The following is an 18,129-nucleotide window of genomic DNA, read 5'->3' as shown; positions in this document are numbered from 1 at the left end:
TCATCAGATATCTCATCTGAGAGCCGTCATGTGTGATTTGTAGTTGAAGGAAACAATGTGTGACTTGTGTGTAAGAACTTCACATAGATACAGGAGCACAAATATGTTGTTCGTCAGATTTAGTGCAACATGTTTTTTATTTTTATTTTTAATCTGTGACTTGTAAAACAGGATTTATGGTCCTGTAGTTAAGAAGTTGTGACTTGTAAGTGTGGTGTTGTATATGAGGAGAGAAAAAAACTTCTACATGTATACAAAACAATTGTAAAGGTATACAAAATAATTCTACACGTATACAAAACCGTTCTACAGGTACACAACTCACAGTACACAACTACAGATTCACTTTTACAAGTGCTCAAACCCTTTTCACCAATAAAACCTCCATATCTTTGCGCCTTGCCACTGAGGCAGGCACAATAATAAAAACGTTCTTTATGCTCGCTGTCGTGACGTTCCGGCGCACGCAGCCATGACGCTACGCTATCCGGAAGTGGTCTCGCTGGGCGGGCATGAGCGGAACTCCAAGATGGCGGAGGATTGGGAGTTTCAGGTAAGCTAGAAGATAACCATAGATATTTAATCCTAGTTCTTCATGATTGCAACATATAACACGGATTCGCAATGATTAAACTGGTTAATATCTGACTATGTGAGCCGAGAGCTGGAACAACAGCTGCCGGTCGGAATACGCGTAAATGCATCCATCGCTGATCCTTCAGTGTTTAGACCCAGTGCTAACAGTTTCTGACCCGCTATTCGCTAACACGTCTGAAACAGCAAGATATTTACTCTAGTAGTCTTCTTATCAATGTTTTCTGTCACTGCGCATGGATATGCGTGTGGTTACACATGTGAAGGAGTCTGAAAGTGAATGTTTCAGATTTTTGTGAAATAATCGATCAGCGTAGAGCTAATATCGCGAGAATACAGCATCGCGTTAACGCGAGATGAAACAATAAATAAACAACTCGCTGTGTTATGTTCAACAACGTACTGCTGGTTTGATTATAACTATTGCTTCGGAGTTTGTATGTAGTAAATTAGATATCAAAGTTGCAGAATTTTGATTTTGATTGAGTCCAAGCTGCGTCTGACAGCTGTCGTAAAACACAGCAAGTAGTGAAGCATTTTAACACACTTTTATTTTCCTTCAAGTCACAATTTGTTGTGATTTCTTGCTCCATGTCGATTATAATGTGCATCAACTTGTCAGACCTCCTCTGGATTTATAACTCGGAGAATTAAATGTAAAGGTCTTTTATTTTGAAGCCTCCTGGTTTTGTGTGTGTGACAGTAAATGTGTCAGCCTGTGCTTGGTTATATAATGTGACCTGATAAGTTAGAGATCAGACAGCCTTTCAGCTATATATTCTCTAGAAGTAAGATTGGAAACTAACTTCTGGCTAACTTGTGTGTTTTTGTAATATCACATTGTCCTTGTTACAATTGCATGGCGACCATGTTTTTGACGTCTTTCTGCTGCAACACACTTGAATAAGTAATTGTGAAATTCTGCAACCACTCATAAATTAGGCCTGACCAATATACATGTTTTAGGGCCTGATACCAATTCCAATATTAGGGGAATAAAAAACTCAGATATGTGGTATATCTGCTGGCTAAATCTCTGCATTTGTATTTTATTCAGTCGGTCTACAACACTTTATCTGTTGTAGACCGACTGACAAAGCCCACAGCATCAGTCCCTCCTGCACTGCTGTCCATCAAGTCATATAATGGCTCTGAAGCCTTTTTCACAGATAATATATGAAGAATAAGACAAACCGCATGTGGCTCCACTCCAGGAAATTGTTCTGCCCGTCTTCAACATTTTAACCTTCTTGATCACACACTTTTGGCAGAAACTGTTTTACAGTTAAAAACCACAACATGCTGCTTGATCGTCTGCCTACAAATTTATGACAAATGTTTTTCATTGTGTAGCTCCCAACTGTACGGCACACAGTGAATAATTGGTTCAGTTCAGGCTGTACAAACTGCAGTCATTTAAACCCCCTCTTAAGAAGCCTAAACTGGATGCTCCAGCAGTAAGTTACTACGGGCCCATATCAAATCGTATTTTTTTGGTAAAACTCATTGAAAGTGTTTTCTTTATTTACAGTGTGATGATGCAAAGCTGAGTTTTCAATCCACTTCAGTCTTGATTTTGACCACACCGCAGCACTGAGACGGCGTTTAATAAAGTCTTAAATGACATACGTCTGAGCAATGACGTCGCCAAAACCACCGTCTTGGTATTGATCGACCTCAGTGCTGCATTGACACAGTTCATTAGACTGGAGCGGTCTGGAGCTCAGTGGCTCAAATCTTTCTTGCAAGAAAGGGACAACTTTGTCTCAATTGGCACTTATGAGTGTGAACCAACAAAGATCACACATGGAGTTCCTCAAGGGCTCGTTAAATAATTGATTACATGTCGTTCATTTATTAAAATTGGAATTAAATATATAAATGTGTTGTCAATTAATTAAAATACCAATTCATTTGATTTAAAATACATATGCAATTGTTTAACTATTGAATTATTTCATTGCCCAAATCTGCCAAAATCAATGGCACATTTTTTTTATAAAAGTTTTGTACGTAAAATGTATTCATATATTAATTAATTAACTAATGAGACATTTATATATTTAATGTCAATGTTAATTCATTAATGAGCATTTAATTAATTATTTATTGGTGTATTTATTTAATGGCACATTTAGACCATGACATTATTAATTAAATACTGAAATAAATGTATGTGTTATTTTTTTTTCATAAAATGTATTATTTTAATTAATGACACATTTAATTCATAATTAATTTATTTAATTTGGGCATATTCAGCCCTCCGTAGAACAGATGGTTGTTCACTGCAGCTTTCTCAGGATTTTAAACGTTACTCCCTTTAATCACTAATTTTCCACTATTCTAAATACTTTTTTTGGCCTAATTTTAAATTCCTTACTATTTATTACGTTCGCCAACAAGAGTTGGGCGACCAACGAAAGTTGGCTGACAAGGTTATGTTTTCATCTGTATTTATTTAATTATTTCATTTATTTATTGTTTTGTATGTGTGTATTTTATCAACTTTTCGCAAAAACAATTAACCCGAATTGCATGACATTTTCAGAGCTGACTTGTCATCAACCAAGGACCAATTGGTTAGGTCATTAATGGCAAACTGTTTCCGAACAAATACATACAACTTGCAAAAGAATATCTCATACAAAGCGGACGGGAGAGGCACCTCATGAAGGAGATCACGGGAGATTTGCGTCGGTTGCCATGGAAAACGTTGCCCCGTTGAGTGATTCACACAGTGATGTAGCTCCCTGACAGGCCAGTTAGCATCGATATATGCTAATGGTTTGCATGTTAGCGATGCTAACTCGGCTCCACAGGCAAATTCGGTGTTGGTAAAGGTCTGCGGTCTACCGGCTGTAGCTCTAGTTGTTCTCATTATTCAGATGACCGTTCTTGGCTTTTACTATTACTATACTATGGCAATTACTATTGCAACAACGCGTCATCAGTAGAGTAAAACTAACCTGTCACACGACGGTCTAATCCCAGCTCATGTTCCCTATTAGTGGGTGAACAATCCAACGCTTGGTGAATTCTGCTTTTTGTTGTTTTTGGTTGTAGTTGAACGCTGGCCCTCCAGTGAATCACGGAGCTTACAGTGACCCTCAGTTCACCGGAGTGTGAAACATGCGATAGTGACTCAACCGGTCCCGTGAATCCAAGAGTGTGGCGGATCAGTGTGTGCGCATGTGAGCCCTCGCTCTCTTGACGTGTGTCTTCTGTGCCCTGCAGCAGTCGGGCTTGTAACACCCTGCGTCCCGTTGGCCGCTCCGCCACGCCGGCACCAGCATGAACCTGCAGCAGCCGGCCCCTCTCCTGCCCCCCGTGCACCCCGACGTGCACATGAAGCCTCTGCCTTTCTACGACGTGCTGGACGTTCTCATCAAGCCCTCCAGTCTCGGTCTGTACTCCAACTCACGACAAGTTCTTAACCCCAGTGTAGACGTTCTAAACAAAGTGTGACTTGGATGATTTCAAATCGTTGTCTTTTCTTAAAGGATGAAATTGGTGACAAGTGACATTGCCTTCAGGGCCCCTGAACTAGTTCATCTCAATTACACCAGGAATCAGGGGTGAGCAATCCTGGTCCTTGAAGGCCGCAGCCCTGCACGTTTTCGATGTCTCCTCACATCAATACAGTAATTAGTGGCTCCTTGTCAAGCTTTCTGCAGAGCCTCATCATGATAACAGGTGTGTTTGAGCAGAGAAACATCTAAAACGTGCAGGACTGCAGCCCTCCAGGACCAGGATGGCCCACCCCTGGACTAGTTGATAGAATCAGGATGATCTATTTTGCCAAATATGTTCCGTAAATGAAGAATTTGTGGTTTTTGAGCAGCATTAACAAATAAAACAGTAAAATAAAGGCACTTGTAGTTGTTCACATATAACACAAGAAATACATGAATAATAGCAGGATAGTGATCAATCTGACCTCTGTGACAGAGGGGTTGGAGTCATCATTTACAAACCAGGAGCAAAGAGAATGAAGGCTTAATTCTCTGAAGCGTTTCCTGCAGCGCGTTGCCGAGTGTTGAACCCGAACTCATCTGTCCAATAAGAATGTCACGTGTGAAAGACAGGCAGCAGATGCAATAGAAAGGTCATGCTTTGTGTTTGTAGGAGCGAGCACGGCGCAGAGATATCATCAGGAAAAGTATTTCATCTTCGCCCTGACGCCACAGCAAGTGCGAGAAGTATGCATATCGCGGTAAGTCTCTCTGTTTGGGGAATGGTTCCTCTTTAACTGGAGGAGCTCCGGTCAGTGAGCGCGTGGGGGCGTGAACCTTTTCGCCTGACAGCTCACTTAAAGCGTACTCCCTATAATCCATAAGAACACTTGTCAGTCAGATTTAATGAGCATGGGACTTGAAACAAGTCGTAAGAAGGACTTTGATCCAAATCAATGCATCAGAAGGACAAGGACTGCGAGCATCTTGCTAACTGGATAATGGGAACCATGCAGGAGACTGTGGTGATCAAGAGGGAAGCCATATATATCTTTTTGATTTACTGGCACTGTATTAGTTCTGGGGTGTTGACCCGCCAGTCGCAGCCACACAGGGCAGCGCTCGGGGCCGAGGGTCTTGCTCAGGGACCCCGGTGCATGTCTTTTGGGACTCTTGTGGGTACCGGAGGACATGGACACACACACATGGGGAGAACGTGCAGACTCCACCCAGATAGACCCACGACTGTCTCACTGTGAGGCGAGAGCCTCAACCACTGCGCCATCCTGCGGCCAAATGCATGTATGTGCATGTTTCCTGGTGCTTTTGTAAATTCAAACGCTTTTTAGAATGTTGTAAATACAACTATTAATGTATTGTCTGGGTTCATAATATATACCGAACACCTGTGTACCAGTGACAAATTGATGAAGCTGTGGAGAAACTAGCCTGGTGTCTGGTCAAAACTGTCCTGACTGCCAGTGAAAAGCCTCTGACGAGGACGGGTCCAAACAGGAAACACTGAACATGGGGCAATGGTTCCAGAACATCCAGGACATTCACTCAATGGAAAAGAGGACTTACTATTTAAAACTCAAGGGTGGTGAGGAGAAGTGGAGGAAATGGAACTCCCACACCAAATGTGACTCCCAAGAATGAAAAGGACTGAGAAAAAAAACGCCACACATGCTGGAGATGCCCCTCTGCATTACCACTGTTTGTGTCTGTCCAAAAACATGAAAATGACATAATGTGATTTGAATCTGGTTTGTTTACAGGGATTTTCTTCCAGGGGGGAGACGGGATTATATGGTTCAGATTCAGCTGAGGTAAGATGTCACACGAACCGATTACGAAGGTTACCAGTGTGATACCAATCCAATCCTCTATAAATAGATGGGGGGGCTTTTTGTATTGAGATTTGTTTGTGTGTTGTCAGGTTCTGCTTGTCTGAGACAAGTTGCCCTCAGGAAGATAATTACCCCAACAGTCTGTGTATAAAGGTCAATGGGAAACTCTTTCCACTACCGGTAAGTGCTTGTTTCAATCCACACATGGCCGAGGGGTCCTGTAGACCTTTGTTTTTCAACCACTGTGCACACTGGTGTTCCGCAAGACCTAGTCAGGTGTGCCGTGGGAAATGATCCAATTCCACAATTATTCTAAAGAAACATTTATTCTCACAGTCACTGTCAGCTGTGAGAGCAGTGTGCAGAGTAATCCTGTATAAATACTATGGTGAACGCCACGGAAGAATTGCTTTGACTCGTAATTCTATTCTGCCAGCTGAACACCAGAGGCTTTTATTTTGACATGAACACACGCAACCAGAACTTCATAACAGGATGTCACTCCACACAACACATTTCTCACTCATGGTTGCACACCAACATCCAACAAACCAAACTAGACGAAATAATAACTATCTGAACCGAGGAACAAAAACACAACACAAGCACAAACCAACACAAACAACAACCCCAACAATAACACTCAATAACCTCCGGCAACACATAAGAATGTGAACCAGGATCTCAGCTCTTCATCCATCAGGTCCAGGTTTCACACTGAGGGAGTCACACTAAAAAAAAGAAATTGGGAAATACTTTTTTCTGTATTTATTTGATTCCTGTTGATAAATCATTAATGAGAATGACTTTATATTGTTAATAGAGGCTACAGAGTTTAACATTTAAAAATTTTCGGTTGGTGGTGTGCCTCGAGATTTTTCCAAAGAAAAAAGTGTGCCTTGGCTCAGAAAGGTTGAAAAACCCTGCTGTAGAGTGACGGATGGATGTACGGTGTTCCTGCAGGGTTACGCACCTCCTCCTAAAAACGGTGTGGAGCAGAAGAGACCGGGCCGGCCGCTCAACATCACCTCGCTCGTCAGGCTCTCCTCAGCAGTACCCAACCAGATCTCAGTCACCTGGGCGCCAGAGATCGGAAAAGTGAGGGCTTTTCTCTGTGTGGGCTCCTCCCATGTGTTGGCGGTGTTTTAAACGGTGTGTGGTTTTTCCAGACCTACTCCATGTCTGTGTACCTGGTGAGGCAGCTGACGTCTCCACTGCTGCTGCAGCGACTGAGGATGAAGGGCATTAGGAACCCCGACCACTCCAGAGCGCTAAGTAACTTCACACACCTCAAAGCCTCTTTATGTGCACTGCAGACCAGCTTCACTTGGACCTGAGGAGGGTGATGGTGTTCCTCCAGCACAAGTGATTCACTCCGGTCACACACACACTTCAGGATTTGCGTGATCACAACACCAGGCTGTGGCTGGGTCGATTGGACCCATCGTCTGTCAGTCACCATGCTGCACGTTCTGTGTGGGAAAGTGATTAATAATGTAAAGTGCTTTGGGTAAAGCAAACGCTGCAGCAGAACACTGCTATACTGACATCGTTGCATTGCGTGATGCATCAGCTCATGCTGAAAATGACTTTCTTTGTCAAAGCTCATTCGTCATTGGCCCCAAGTGCTAACTACACTGCTCCCACAGGTCACCAGGAGTATTACTGTGCTCCACACTGCCCCCACATGTCATTGAGAGTATTACTCTGCTCCACACTGCTCCCACAGGTCACCAGGAGTATTACTGTGCTCCACACTGCCCCCACATGTCATTGAGAGTATTACTCTGCTCCACACTGCCCCCACATGTCACCAGGAGTATTACTGTGCTCCACACTGGTCCCACATGTCATCGAGAGTATTACTGTGCTCCACACTGCTCCCACAGGTCACCAGGAGTATTACTCTGCTCCACACTGCTCCCACAGGTCACCAGGAGTATTACTGTGCTCCACACTGCTCCCACAGGTCACCAGGAGTATTACTCTGCTCCACACTGCCCCCACAGGTCATCGAGAGTATTACTGTGCTCCACACTGCCCCCACAGGTCATCAGGAGTATTACTGTGCTCCACACTGCCCCCACAGGTCATTGAGAGTATTACTGTGCTCCACACTGCCCCCACAGGTCATCAGGAGTATTACTGTGCTCCACACTGCCCCCACAGGTCATCAGGAGTATTACTGTGCTCCACACTGCCCCCACATGTCACCAGGAGTATTACTCTGCTCCACACTGCCCCCACAGGTCATTGAGAGTATTACTGTGCTCCACACTGCCCCCACAGGTCACCAGGAGTATTACTGTGCTCCACACTGCCCCCACAGGTCATTGAGAGTATTACTGTGCTCCACACTGCTCCCACATGTCACCAGGAGTATTACTCTGCTCCACACTGCCCCCACAGGTCATCAAGAGTATTACTCTGCTCCAAACTGCCCCCACAGGTCATCAGGAGTATTCTTTTGCTCCACACTGCCCCCACAGGTCATCAGGAGTATTACTGTGCTCCACACTGCCCCCACAGGTCATCAGGAGTATTACTGTGCTCCACACTGCCCCCACATGTCACCAGGAGTATTACTGTGCTCCACACTGCCCCCACATGTCACCAGGAGTATTACTCTGCTCCACACATGTCACCAGGAGTATTACTGTGCTCCACACTGCCCCCACAGGTCACCAGGAGTATTACTCTGCTCCACACTGCCCCCACATGTCACCAGGAGTATTACTCTGCTCCACACATGTCACCAGGAGTATTACTGTGCTCCACACTGCCCCCACAGGTCATCGAGAGTATTACTCTGCTAACTCTACTCTAACTACTCTAACTCTATTACTCTACAAACCCAATTACACTGTAATGAATGGAGGGGACAAATGCTCATATTTGAGCTTTAAATTGTAGAGAACTAGATATTAGACCCTGAAGAAAAGACAACTATGCCTTTTCAGTCCTATTACTTGGAAAACAAAGCTCATCTTAATCTCTCATGATGGTGGTTCTCGACTTGTTCTGCTTTAACAATCAAGATAAACCATGAATGCCTCTTTTCTATGTTCAAAGCACCTGGAGATGACTGTGTTGTATTTAGTAGTTTATAAATAAAGTTGAAATGAATTGAGCATGTTATGTATTGTAATTGCTGGTACAACAGCTTTTGTTCCTAATTCAATACCTCTAATGAAAATCCACAACATGCTATTTTTGAATTATTCATTGAACATTGTGATTAATTACAGAAAATCTGAAACAAGAGTTAGAAAATGAAGTTTCTTTTCATGTGTGTATGATTGGAGGTTTCCTACTGTTAAAACGTTAATCCTGTGTGTGATTCTGTCATCTTCTTGCAGTTAAAGAGAAGCTAACGGCCGATCCAGACAGTGAAGTGGCCACAACCAGTCTCAGAGTGTCCCTCATGTGTCCGGTAAATAATTCATCATTCTGTCATTAATGTTATTACACGTTTAGAACTTCTGATCAGACTCACTCTTGTTAAAACAGGTTATTTAAACAATCAAAAATGAGCTTCAAAGTGCACAGATTTCATTTGTAAATTTTGTAATTTGACTTCAAAGTTAACCAACAAACACAAATTCTTGTTTAAATTCATTTTTAATTGGTGTTTTCCATGGTTCACATAATTGTCAACGTAACATTTTGCCTTCTACATTCACCTATACATTCCAGTTGAATCTCCACAAAACATCCAAACCTATATTAATAGCAGTTACTGTTCAGTCCTGGCGTTGTTTGTGCACGCCTCTCACACTCCTGGAGGTTTTCTGCTGGGATTCACTCCCAAATGATGAGGCTTTTAATTTCTTTTCCTCATTTATTTGTGCAGGTGAAAAACCTTAAACAAACAAACACCAGTGTAACTATACAAAATATAATAAACACTTCAATTAACAGCATTTCAGAAATATGGCATAACAATTATAGTAAATTCACCAAGTATCCAATATATTAAATACATTTACTTTAAAATACAAACTATTTCAGTCCAGTTATTACCTATTCCTCAATTAATCATTTAACCTAAATAATCATGCTGATATGTAATTCATTAAGCAGTATAAAATATAATTATGAGATTTGAAGTAATGTAAATATACAAGACATTCTTTAAAGTGCATTTCAGCGGCTCAAGTGCAATTCATCACAATAATTCATTTTCTTTAACAATAGATTACACATATTGTATATACACATTGATGTAGCAGCTCTTTACAACCCAAACAACAACAACACCGCGGTGAGATAAATAACATTTAGGCTGGATCAGCCACTGTCCACACCTAAAGTGAAACGAGCACGTTGGAAAAAGTTCATATTTCTGAGTGCACTCGAACGCAACATGGCACCAAATGTCCGTGTGGAAAGCCAGGGTATCGGCTTCTTACCGGCAGTCGTCTCCAGTCTTATTTGGTGAGTGATCCTCAGTGCAGCTCACCAGTTCGATCGATCCCTTGATCGCGGCAGTCAACTTTGTTTTTCCGCTCCGCTCTTCACGCTCCCAACAGCTGATCACTTTCCCCCGGAAGCTGCTTCCACCCTAAATTAACACCTGGTGCGCACGGTGGGCTCATCACGGGGCCAGATGTGGGCTGGCTTAACGTCACTCGACGCAACAGTTACCAATGACTGGTCCTTCCACTCTATTATAAGACACATTCTTACAAAAACCTTACGACTAAATAATGACACTGCCTAGAACAGGGAAGCTTGGGTGTACCTTTGTGATATTAAAAAAGAAAACTTTAAACATGAAGTAAACCTGCAAGAACCTGAGAGAAGAGCCGTACCATTTAACGTCGTACAGAGGATGGCCTCACTGGTTCAACATTAGCTCATCCATCTTTCCCACCTTGTCAGAAACACACTTTGTTGCGGTCTCATGGAAAATGCGATTCTTCCCGTCTTAAAAAAACATCCTAATTGATATCTATCCACGGTTGGTTTTTCTAGTTCATCCACTTCCTTGTAAAGGCAACTATGCATTACTGTTGACTTGCCCTACTGTTGCAACAACACATCATCATAAGGTCTTGTAAGGCCTCGTGAAGCGAGGCCTCCTTGTAAAGGCTTTGCTACCGGGCCGCGCAACATATCCGAACGAGATATTGATCCTTAGAGGAGAAGTGATCAGGTGCAGAGGCACAGAAGCTAAATTAACTGGAATGTCTGTCAAAAATATGCTCTGAATCATTTCCTGAAGCTCCTGCCAAGCAGGCGTCAGTACTGTGCAGGACCAGAATATGTGGAAGTGATTTGCCTCTCGGCTCTGCTTGGTCTCTGACACGCAGATGAGTTGGTGTAATAGTTGTTTTTTTGCGCCGGTGTTATAAAGAATCCTCCGAGGCTTTTCCAGCAAAACTCTCTCCATCGTCGTGAATTTGAGGTTTTACATCGTATTCTACGTTACTGTTCCCAATCTTCTGCAGTCAGAACCAAGTTTCCTTCCTGTTCCCATTTCTGTTTAACATTCAACGAGCTGCCTTTCATTTGTTGTAAACCCCGAGAAAGTCTTGAGATGGTTTTTTTGGTTTGGGCTTGAAGAATAAGCCTCTATAAACTCTTTCAATGAAATATGGCCATCTTAGGAAGAGGAGGAAGTCCTCCCTCTCGTGGTGCCATGTGCCAGAGCAGAGCTGCCTAATTGTGGGAGGAGTCAAAGGAGAGGAGCCTACCTTGATTGTGATTGGCTAAACCCCCGATGACACTAAATAGGGTTTGATTTCTGATTGGCTGGTTGGAGCAACACACTTTTTAAAACCTGGAACAAGCCAGGGAGAGAGAGGACACACCTTCTACACTTCTGGGGCGTCGTTCCTGGTGTGGGGACGATTAGTACTGCTGGAAAACCTTTAGGACGTGGACTTTGCAGGATATGAGCCTTTAGAGAACATGAATATTTACACGTGGGCCGATTGTGAGCTCTTTGGAAATCAGTGCAACACAAGTTGTCCTGCGTGCACGCGGGCTGGGGTTGGAGTTCTTCAGCCGCAGCTCATCTGGGTTCTGGTGTGTTTCCGCCTCCAGCTGGGGAAGATGAGACTCACCGTGCCGTGCAGAGCGGTGACCTGCTGCCACCTGCAGTGTTTCGACGCAGCGCTCTACCTGCAGATGAACGAGAAGAAGCCCACCTGGATCTGCCCCGTGTGTGACAAGAAGGCGGCGTACGAGAGCCTCATCATCGACGGGTCAGACCAAGTTTTCTTCAGCCGCGTGAGACAGCCACATAATCAGCTTGTCTTTCAGAAGAACTCTCACGGTTTGCTTTGACAAATGTGACCGTTAAAGTCTCAGCATCCCCACTCTCACAGGAACACTGAGAGTTTCACTTCCCAATCTGCTACTTTACCTGGAGCTCTGAGATGTGTGCACGAAGCATCGAGGAGTCACCATGATCGCCACAAAACCCTTAGAAGAGGTTAAAAGGTTGAAAAAGGATAGCAGGCGGAAAGTGAACTGCAATAATGGCCACAATGGGGAAAAAAAATCCAAAGAGGACTATATGAATCAAAATGTGTTAAATGGTTAAAATATAATAGGTAAAAGAGGCTTTAAAATATTTTAATGTAAAGCTAAAATTGCTGAAACCACAAAGACCAAAACAGTATATAACAAAGGAAGTATATAACAAAGGAAGAAGTACAGAATGCAATTAGTAGATTAAAGGCTAATAAATCACCTGGTAGTGATTGGTTTCCCTCTGAATGGTATAGAATATTTCAAAGTGAATTACCACCCATTATGTCATTGATTCCACACAGTGTAATAATTACAGACCAATCTCAATCCTAAATGTCGACTACAAAATATATATTTCAATACTCTGGAGTAGATTTCAGCCTTCATACCAGGGATCATTGATGAGGATCAAACTGGTTTTATTAAAGGCTCCAAACCCAAGACATTATTAGAACACTACACGTCATACGTCACGTACAACACAGGGGACTAAAGCCACAATAATAAGCTTGGATGCAGAAAAAGCTTTTGACAGTGTCAGTTGGGAATTTCTAGATCTAGTACTGGAAACATTTAGCTTCAATAAAAAAATCGACCCGGAACATTAAAACTGTCAAGAACCAACTGCGAGGATGAAGGTAAATAGACAATGATCAAAACGTATAAGATTAGAACGAGGCACCAGACAAGGCTGCTGCTTGAGCTTCACCCTCTATATCCAACCTGGAGCACACCAACACCAACCTGGAGGGACGAGAGACCAAGAACAAGAAACCCATCATTGGCCTCTTCTCAGACCATGTGGTATTGTTCTTAAAAAACCCAGACAAAGGACCCCCCCCCCCCCCCCCCCCCCCCCACTGATGAACTTTCTCAGTACTTATGGTCACTATTTAGGATATAAAGTTAACATTGCAAAAACCCAGCTTCTCACATTCAACTCCTCTCCACTGCAAATAATTCTGGATACATGCAGCCTGAATTGGAACTCAAACCATTAAATATCTTGGAGTCACAAAAACAAAGACAAATTATATGACGATAATTGCAACACGATTGACCAAAACCTTCAAAATGATTTACAAAGATGGTGGACTTATCCCCCTGGTCTGAGCTCCAGGACTAAGGTTGCTAACGTGAATGTTGTACCAAGGTCGCTCTACTTCTTTCCATCGTTACCAATACCCATACCTCAAAACTAATTTATTTCCTGGGACAAAAGTACATCAGGCTTTATTTAGAACAGCAGAAAACCCAGGACAAGATACAAAACTCTTGAACTGGAGTGGATAGTATTTGTCAAATATACAAAGATGTTATGCAGCACAGTGGTGCTGTAGTGTGTTGGTGGTTACATCCCAGTATGAAGTAAGGTGGGAAGATACTGAAACTGAGGTTGCGGTTATACAAATACAAAGTTTGTTGGATATAAAAGAACACACCGAAATGATAAAAAAAAAAAAGCAATAGAACCAATAACACATTTTACACTGGAAGTTTGCGAAAAGGTAATGAGGAAATGTAAATTGCAAGGAGAGACGAAAATATTGAGTTGGGCGGGCGATGATCCAAAGTTTTCAGCCAGTCTGGACAACTGGAGGCTTGAACAATGGAGCGAGGGAGGCAAGGCCGCTCGCTGTACCACCTGTCAACAAGGGACCTACAGGAGCTTTCAAGAAATAGAAGAGAAATGTGCATTACGAACACAAGATCTTTTCACATATTGACAAACTCGGGACATCTTACATTATGAAAGAGACTACAATTGATTCTAAAACTGAATTGAGTGGCATCATCCAAATGATAGTGGATGAGTTATAATCAGGGTAAACCTTTAGGTCATCTCAGCCTTTTCTGAAGCCTTGGAGGAGAATAGAGCGAGATAAACACTTCACCTTCAAAACAAACGGGAATCGGAGTTAAAGATCCACATTTCACATGATGATTGGTATGAAATGTTCCAGACACAATGTTCTACTACCAGCTCATTCCTCATGACGCCCCACATTAACAGCAGATGATTAAAAACCCAGCAGCCATGCTGGAGACTCTGTGGTGATCAGGATGGACATCATTTGTATCGTTTTTGGTGCTGATGTGAAATTAAACCATTTTGGAGTACCGTATTTTCCGCACTATAAGGCACCTAAATACTTCAAATTTTCTCAAAAGCTGCCAGTGCGCCTTATATATGGAAGAATTGCTCTTCTCGAGACTGCTATTTGACAGCTGAACAACCAGAAGCTTTTATTTTGACAACTCTAACTTCTCAACCGGATGTTCAGAGCGGACGACACTCCACACAACACCTTCATCACTCATGGTTGCACACCAACATTCTAACAAACCAAAATAAACTAGATGAAATAATTACTCCCTAAACTGGGGAACAAAAACACATAAACACAATCAACACAACACCAAGCCCAACAACGACCCACAATAACCTCCAACAACACAAAACATGAATTCCCATCATGCCTTGCAGCGACCACCTCTGGACGGTAAGCAGCCGCCGACTTCATTTTCCCCGTACAAGAAGAAGCGCGCGGTGCATGCAATGAATTATGGGAGTTTCTGTTTGTGGTGTTTTAAATGCAATTATTGGGGGTTATATTTGGTTTGTGGTGTCGGTAATAATTGTGTTGTGTTTTTGTTGCTTAGTTCATGTAGTTTAGTTTATTACCGGTAGTTGTAAGTTGTCAACCAGCAGTGAAGTAGGTTTTGTGTGTAGTGTCCTCCTGGCATAGGCTGCAGGTAGGACTATCAAAATAAAGTGCGTGCACCTCTCTGGGTGTTAGAATCAGTGGAAAATGTAACCTAATGGCTTTGAGCTATAAAGGTTGCTGACCACTGGTCTATTCCATGTGCCTTATAATGCGGTGCGCCTTATATATGAATGAAGTTGTAAATTATGTCAATCAATGTAGGTGCACCTTTTAGTGCGGAAAATACGGTATTATACAATACAACTATTAATAATACATTGACCTACGGCATACCAAGCCACTGTGTGGCCATGTGTCTGGGAAAACCTGACGAATCTGTGCAGAAAAAAGACGAATATCTGATTAAAATTGCCAGTAAATAGGCCTTAACCAGGGAGTGGCACAAAGTGGAAACACTGAGCTTGGGGCAATGGTTGGAAATCATCAAGGATATTTACACAATGGAAAAGATGATTCATTACTTCAATGTAAGGGACACACATTTGAGAAAAACTGGAATAAATGGACCTACAAGCTACTAACCCTAACCCATACTGGAAATGCAGGAGATTATATAATAACCACTGTTTGTGATTATTCTTTAAAAAAAATAAATAATAATTTTTAAAAAGTAAAAAAAAAAAAAAAAAGGCTGAAACCAATAGAACTAGTAAAATAAAAATTAAAGCCATGATGAGAGAGATTTCGAATGTGTAAAATATGTAAAACAGCCACAATGAACTACAAATTGATTTTCAAAATAGATACAACTTCCATAATATTTCAAAAATATGCAAAAAAAGTAAAAGCAGCCGAAAAGAGATAAAACGGCTAAAATGAGTAAAACGTGTCTTCAAACTAAAGCGATGGATTGGACTCTGCTTTGTGAACCTGGTCCCCAGAAGGCTTTCTGCTGGTCTGATTTGTCGCTGTGTCGCCTCTCCTCCTCCCTCAGATTGTTCTTGGAGATCTTGAACGACTGCTCAGATGTGGATGAGATCAAGTTTCAGGAGGACGGGACCTGGTGCCCCATGAGACCAAAGAAGGAGGCGCTCAAAGTCTCGTCTCAGTCCGTCCTGAAGACTGAGAGTAAGTCCTGAAGTCCTTCCTGCTCTTCAGGCGAACTGTGTCAAGAGACTGAGCTGGAGAAGCACAGACCCATCCAAGATGGCTGCCACCGTGAACTGTGCCACACCCACACCCCTATGGTGCTTCTTTTCTGTTGTTGCACCAAAGAGGCACACCGCCGTGTGGTGAAATGTGGTATTACAGGAGTGAAGGACCCTCATGGTCACTTTCTCTTCACAACGTTGCTGATTTTAAAGTGATTGCTGCTGTTTTGTTGATTTGTTGAGAGTGACCTCCCCGCCGTCCTCTCCATCTCAGCCTCAGCTCCTCTGCGCCAGCCGTCTGTGGCCCCCCAGCCCGCCGAGCCCAGCCCCTCCAAGAAGGCCGACGTGATCGACCTGACCCTGGACAGCTCCTCCTCCTCGGACGACGAAGAGGACTCGGACCCGCCGCTGAAGAAACGCTGCGTCTACATTTCCAAGACGGAGGAGCTGCACACCAAGGGGTGAGCGGACCTCCACACAGGAGCCTCCCGCCTCTGCGGGAGCCTCGGTGTGTCCTCACTCTGCCGCTTGCCCTCAGGGTGTTGACCTACCAGCCCACGGTGCGCGTGCCCAACGTGCAGACCCTGGACCCGTCGTACCTCACCTCCTCGCTGGCTGACTTCGCCGTCCCCTTCCACCCCTCCACCCTGGCCACCATCCCCACAGACATGCAGAGTATGAACACAACAGCCCTCACCGCTGCCCGCTCGCCCGCTCTGCCCTTCACCTTGTTTCTTCCTCTTTCTCTCTTCACCCGCAGGTCTGGAGTTGTTTTCTTTACTTCAAGCTGATCCTCAGGTAGGTTTGATGTTAACATTCGAGTACATCGTCACGGAAACGACGCCACCAAAGAGCACATTTTCCATTTAGTAGTCAGAACCTTTGGATCTATATCCAATTAGTTACCTGAACTTCTAACTGGGTCTTGGAAAGTGGAAAATACAACTTTTCTGAACTGCTAGTCCTGGTCCTGGTTCTGGTCCTGGTCCTGGTCCTGGTTCTGGTACTGGTTCTGGTGCTGGCCCTGGTCCTGGTCCTGGTCCTGGTCCTGGTCCTGGTTCTGGTCCTGGTCCTGGTCCTGGTTCTGGTACTGGTTCTGGTGCTGGTCCTGGCCCTGGTCCTGGTCCTGGTTCTGGTCCTGGTACTGGTTCTGGTCCTGGTGCTGGTCCTGGTCACCATGTTGGTACAAACTTGTCATGATTCCCAGTCCATGTTCTCCTGGTACTTTTATTTTGACAGTCACAATAATAACAATCCAACTTGGTGGTGTGTCCTCCCAGTGTTAGTGTTTAGAGCTCATGGATCTCTGGTGCGTGCGCAAGGAGATCTCCTCTCAGTACCAGGGGAGATGATCTCCTGTCAGCTGACCTATGACCTGAGTGGCACTAGGGTGAGAGGTGACCTTTGACCTGTGTGCCATCCCGCAGCACTACCGGCCTCAGATGTTCCTGGAGAACCTGAGCAGCAGCATGCAGAGCGTGGCGGCGGCGGCGGCGGCGGCGGCCAGCACCAGCTCGGTGGTCTCGTCCTCTAGCAGCCACTACGACGCCAGCGGCCACGAGACCCGGGTCATCATGGGAGGGGGTGGGGCCGGGGCCGAAGCCAGCATCTCGGACATCATTTCACTAGACTGACCGGGGAGGGGGGGGGGTCAGTCTGTTTGAGGGCCACTCACAGGATTGTCCTCCGAGCTCCAGATGAGCCGCAGACGTTCTCCACAGGGTTCCTGTGAGTCCCGGGCTGCTTCTGCTGGCGGTTCAGGGCCACTTCTCTCCCGCGCTACACTTCCCGGAGGACGTGAACAAATCGAGCAGCCGTCCCTGTTTCCCTTCTATTTATTAGGTGGAAGTCTTTCTCTCCCCCAAACCGACCAGGAACCTGAATAACTGCACATGAGATGTTGGTGACTGGCGGCGGGAAGCAGGCG

At 44.0% G+C, this 18,129-nt stretch overlaps 1 protein-coding gene across 1 annotated transcript; it reads left to right on the top strand.

Moving 5' to 3' along the window:
• Positions 1 to 510: 510 nt before the first annotated feature.
• On the top strand, positions 511 to 17,836 carry pias2 (protein inhibitor of activated STAT, 2; the record flags this gene model as incomplete). Its single annotated transcript, XM_080498811.1, has 14 exons — positions 511 to 553; positions 3,835 to 4,000; positions 4,723 to 4,810; positions 5,828 to 5,878; positions 5,989 to 6,079; positions 6,863 to 6,997; positions 7,069 to 7,174; positions 9,259 to 9,332; positions 11,951 to 12,111; positions 16,046 to 16,179; positions 16,477 to 16,663; positions 16,741 to 16,877; positions 16,963 to 17,000; positions 17,630 to 17,836. Exons 2-14 carry the CDS (start codon positions 3,889 to 3,891, stop codon positions 17,834 to 17,836), a joined length of 1,521 nt encoding a protein of 506 aa, XP_080354937.1. The 5' UTR covers positions 511 to 553; positions 3,835 to 3,888.
• Positions 17,837 to 18,129: the final 293 nt, after the last annotated feature.

Source organism: Blennius ocellaris (genome assembly GCF_963422515.1).
Source record: "Blennius ocellaris genome assembly, chromosome: 7".
NCBI classification, from domain to species: domain Eukaryota; kingdom Metazoa; phylum Chordata; class Actinopteri; order Blenniiformes; family Blenniidae; genus Blennius; species Blennius ocellaris.
The sequence above is the reverse complement of the archived record's forward strand: the minus strand, read 5'-3'. Positions and strand labels throughout refer to the sequence as shown.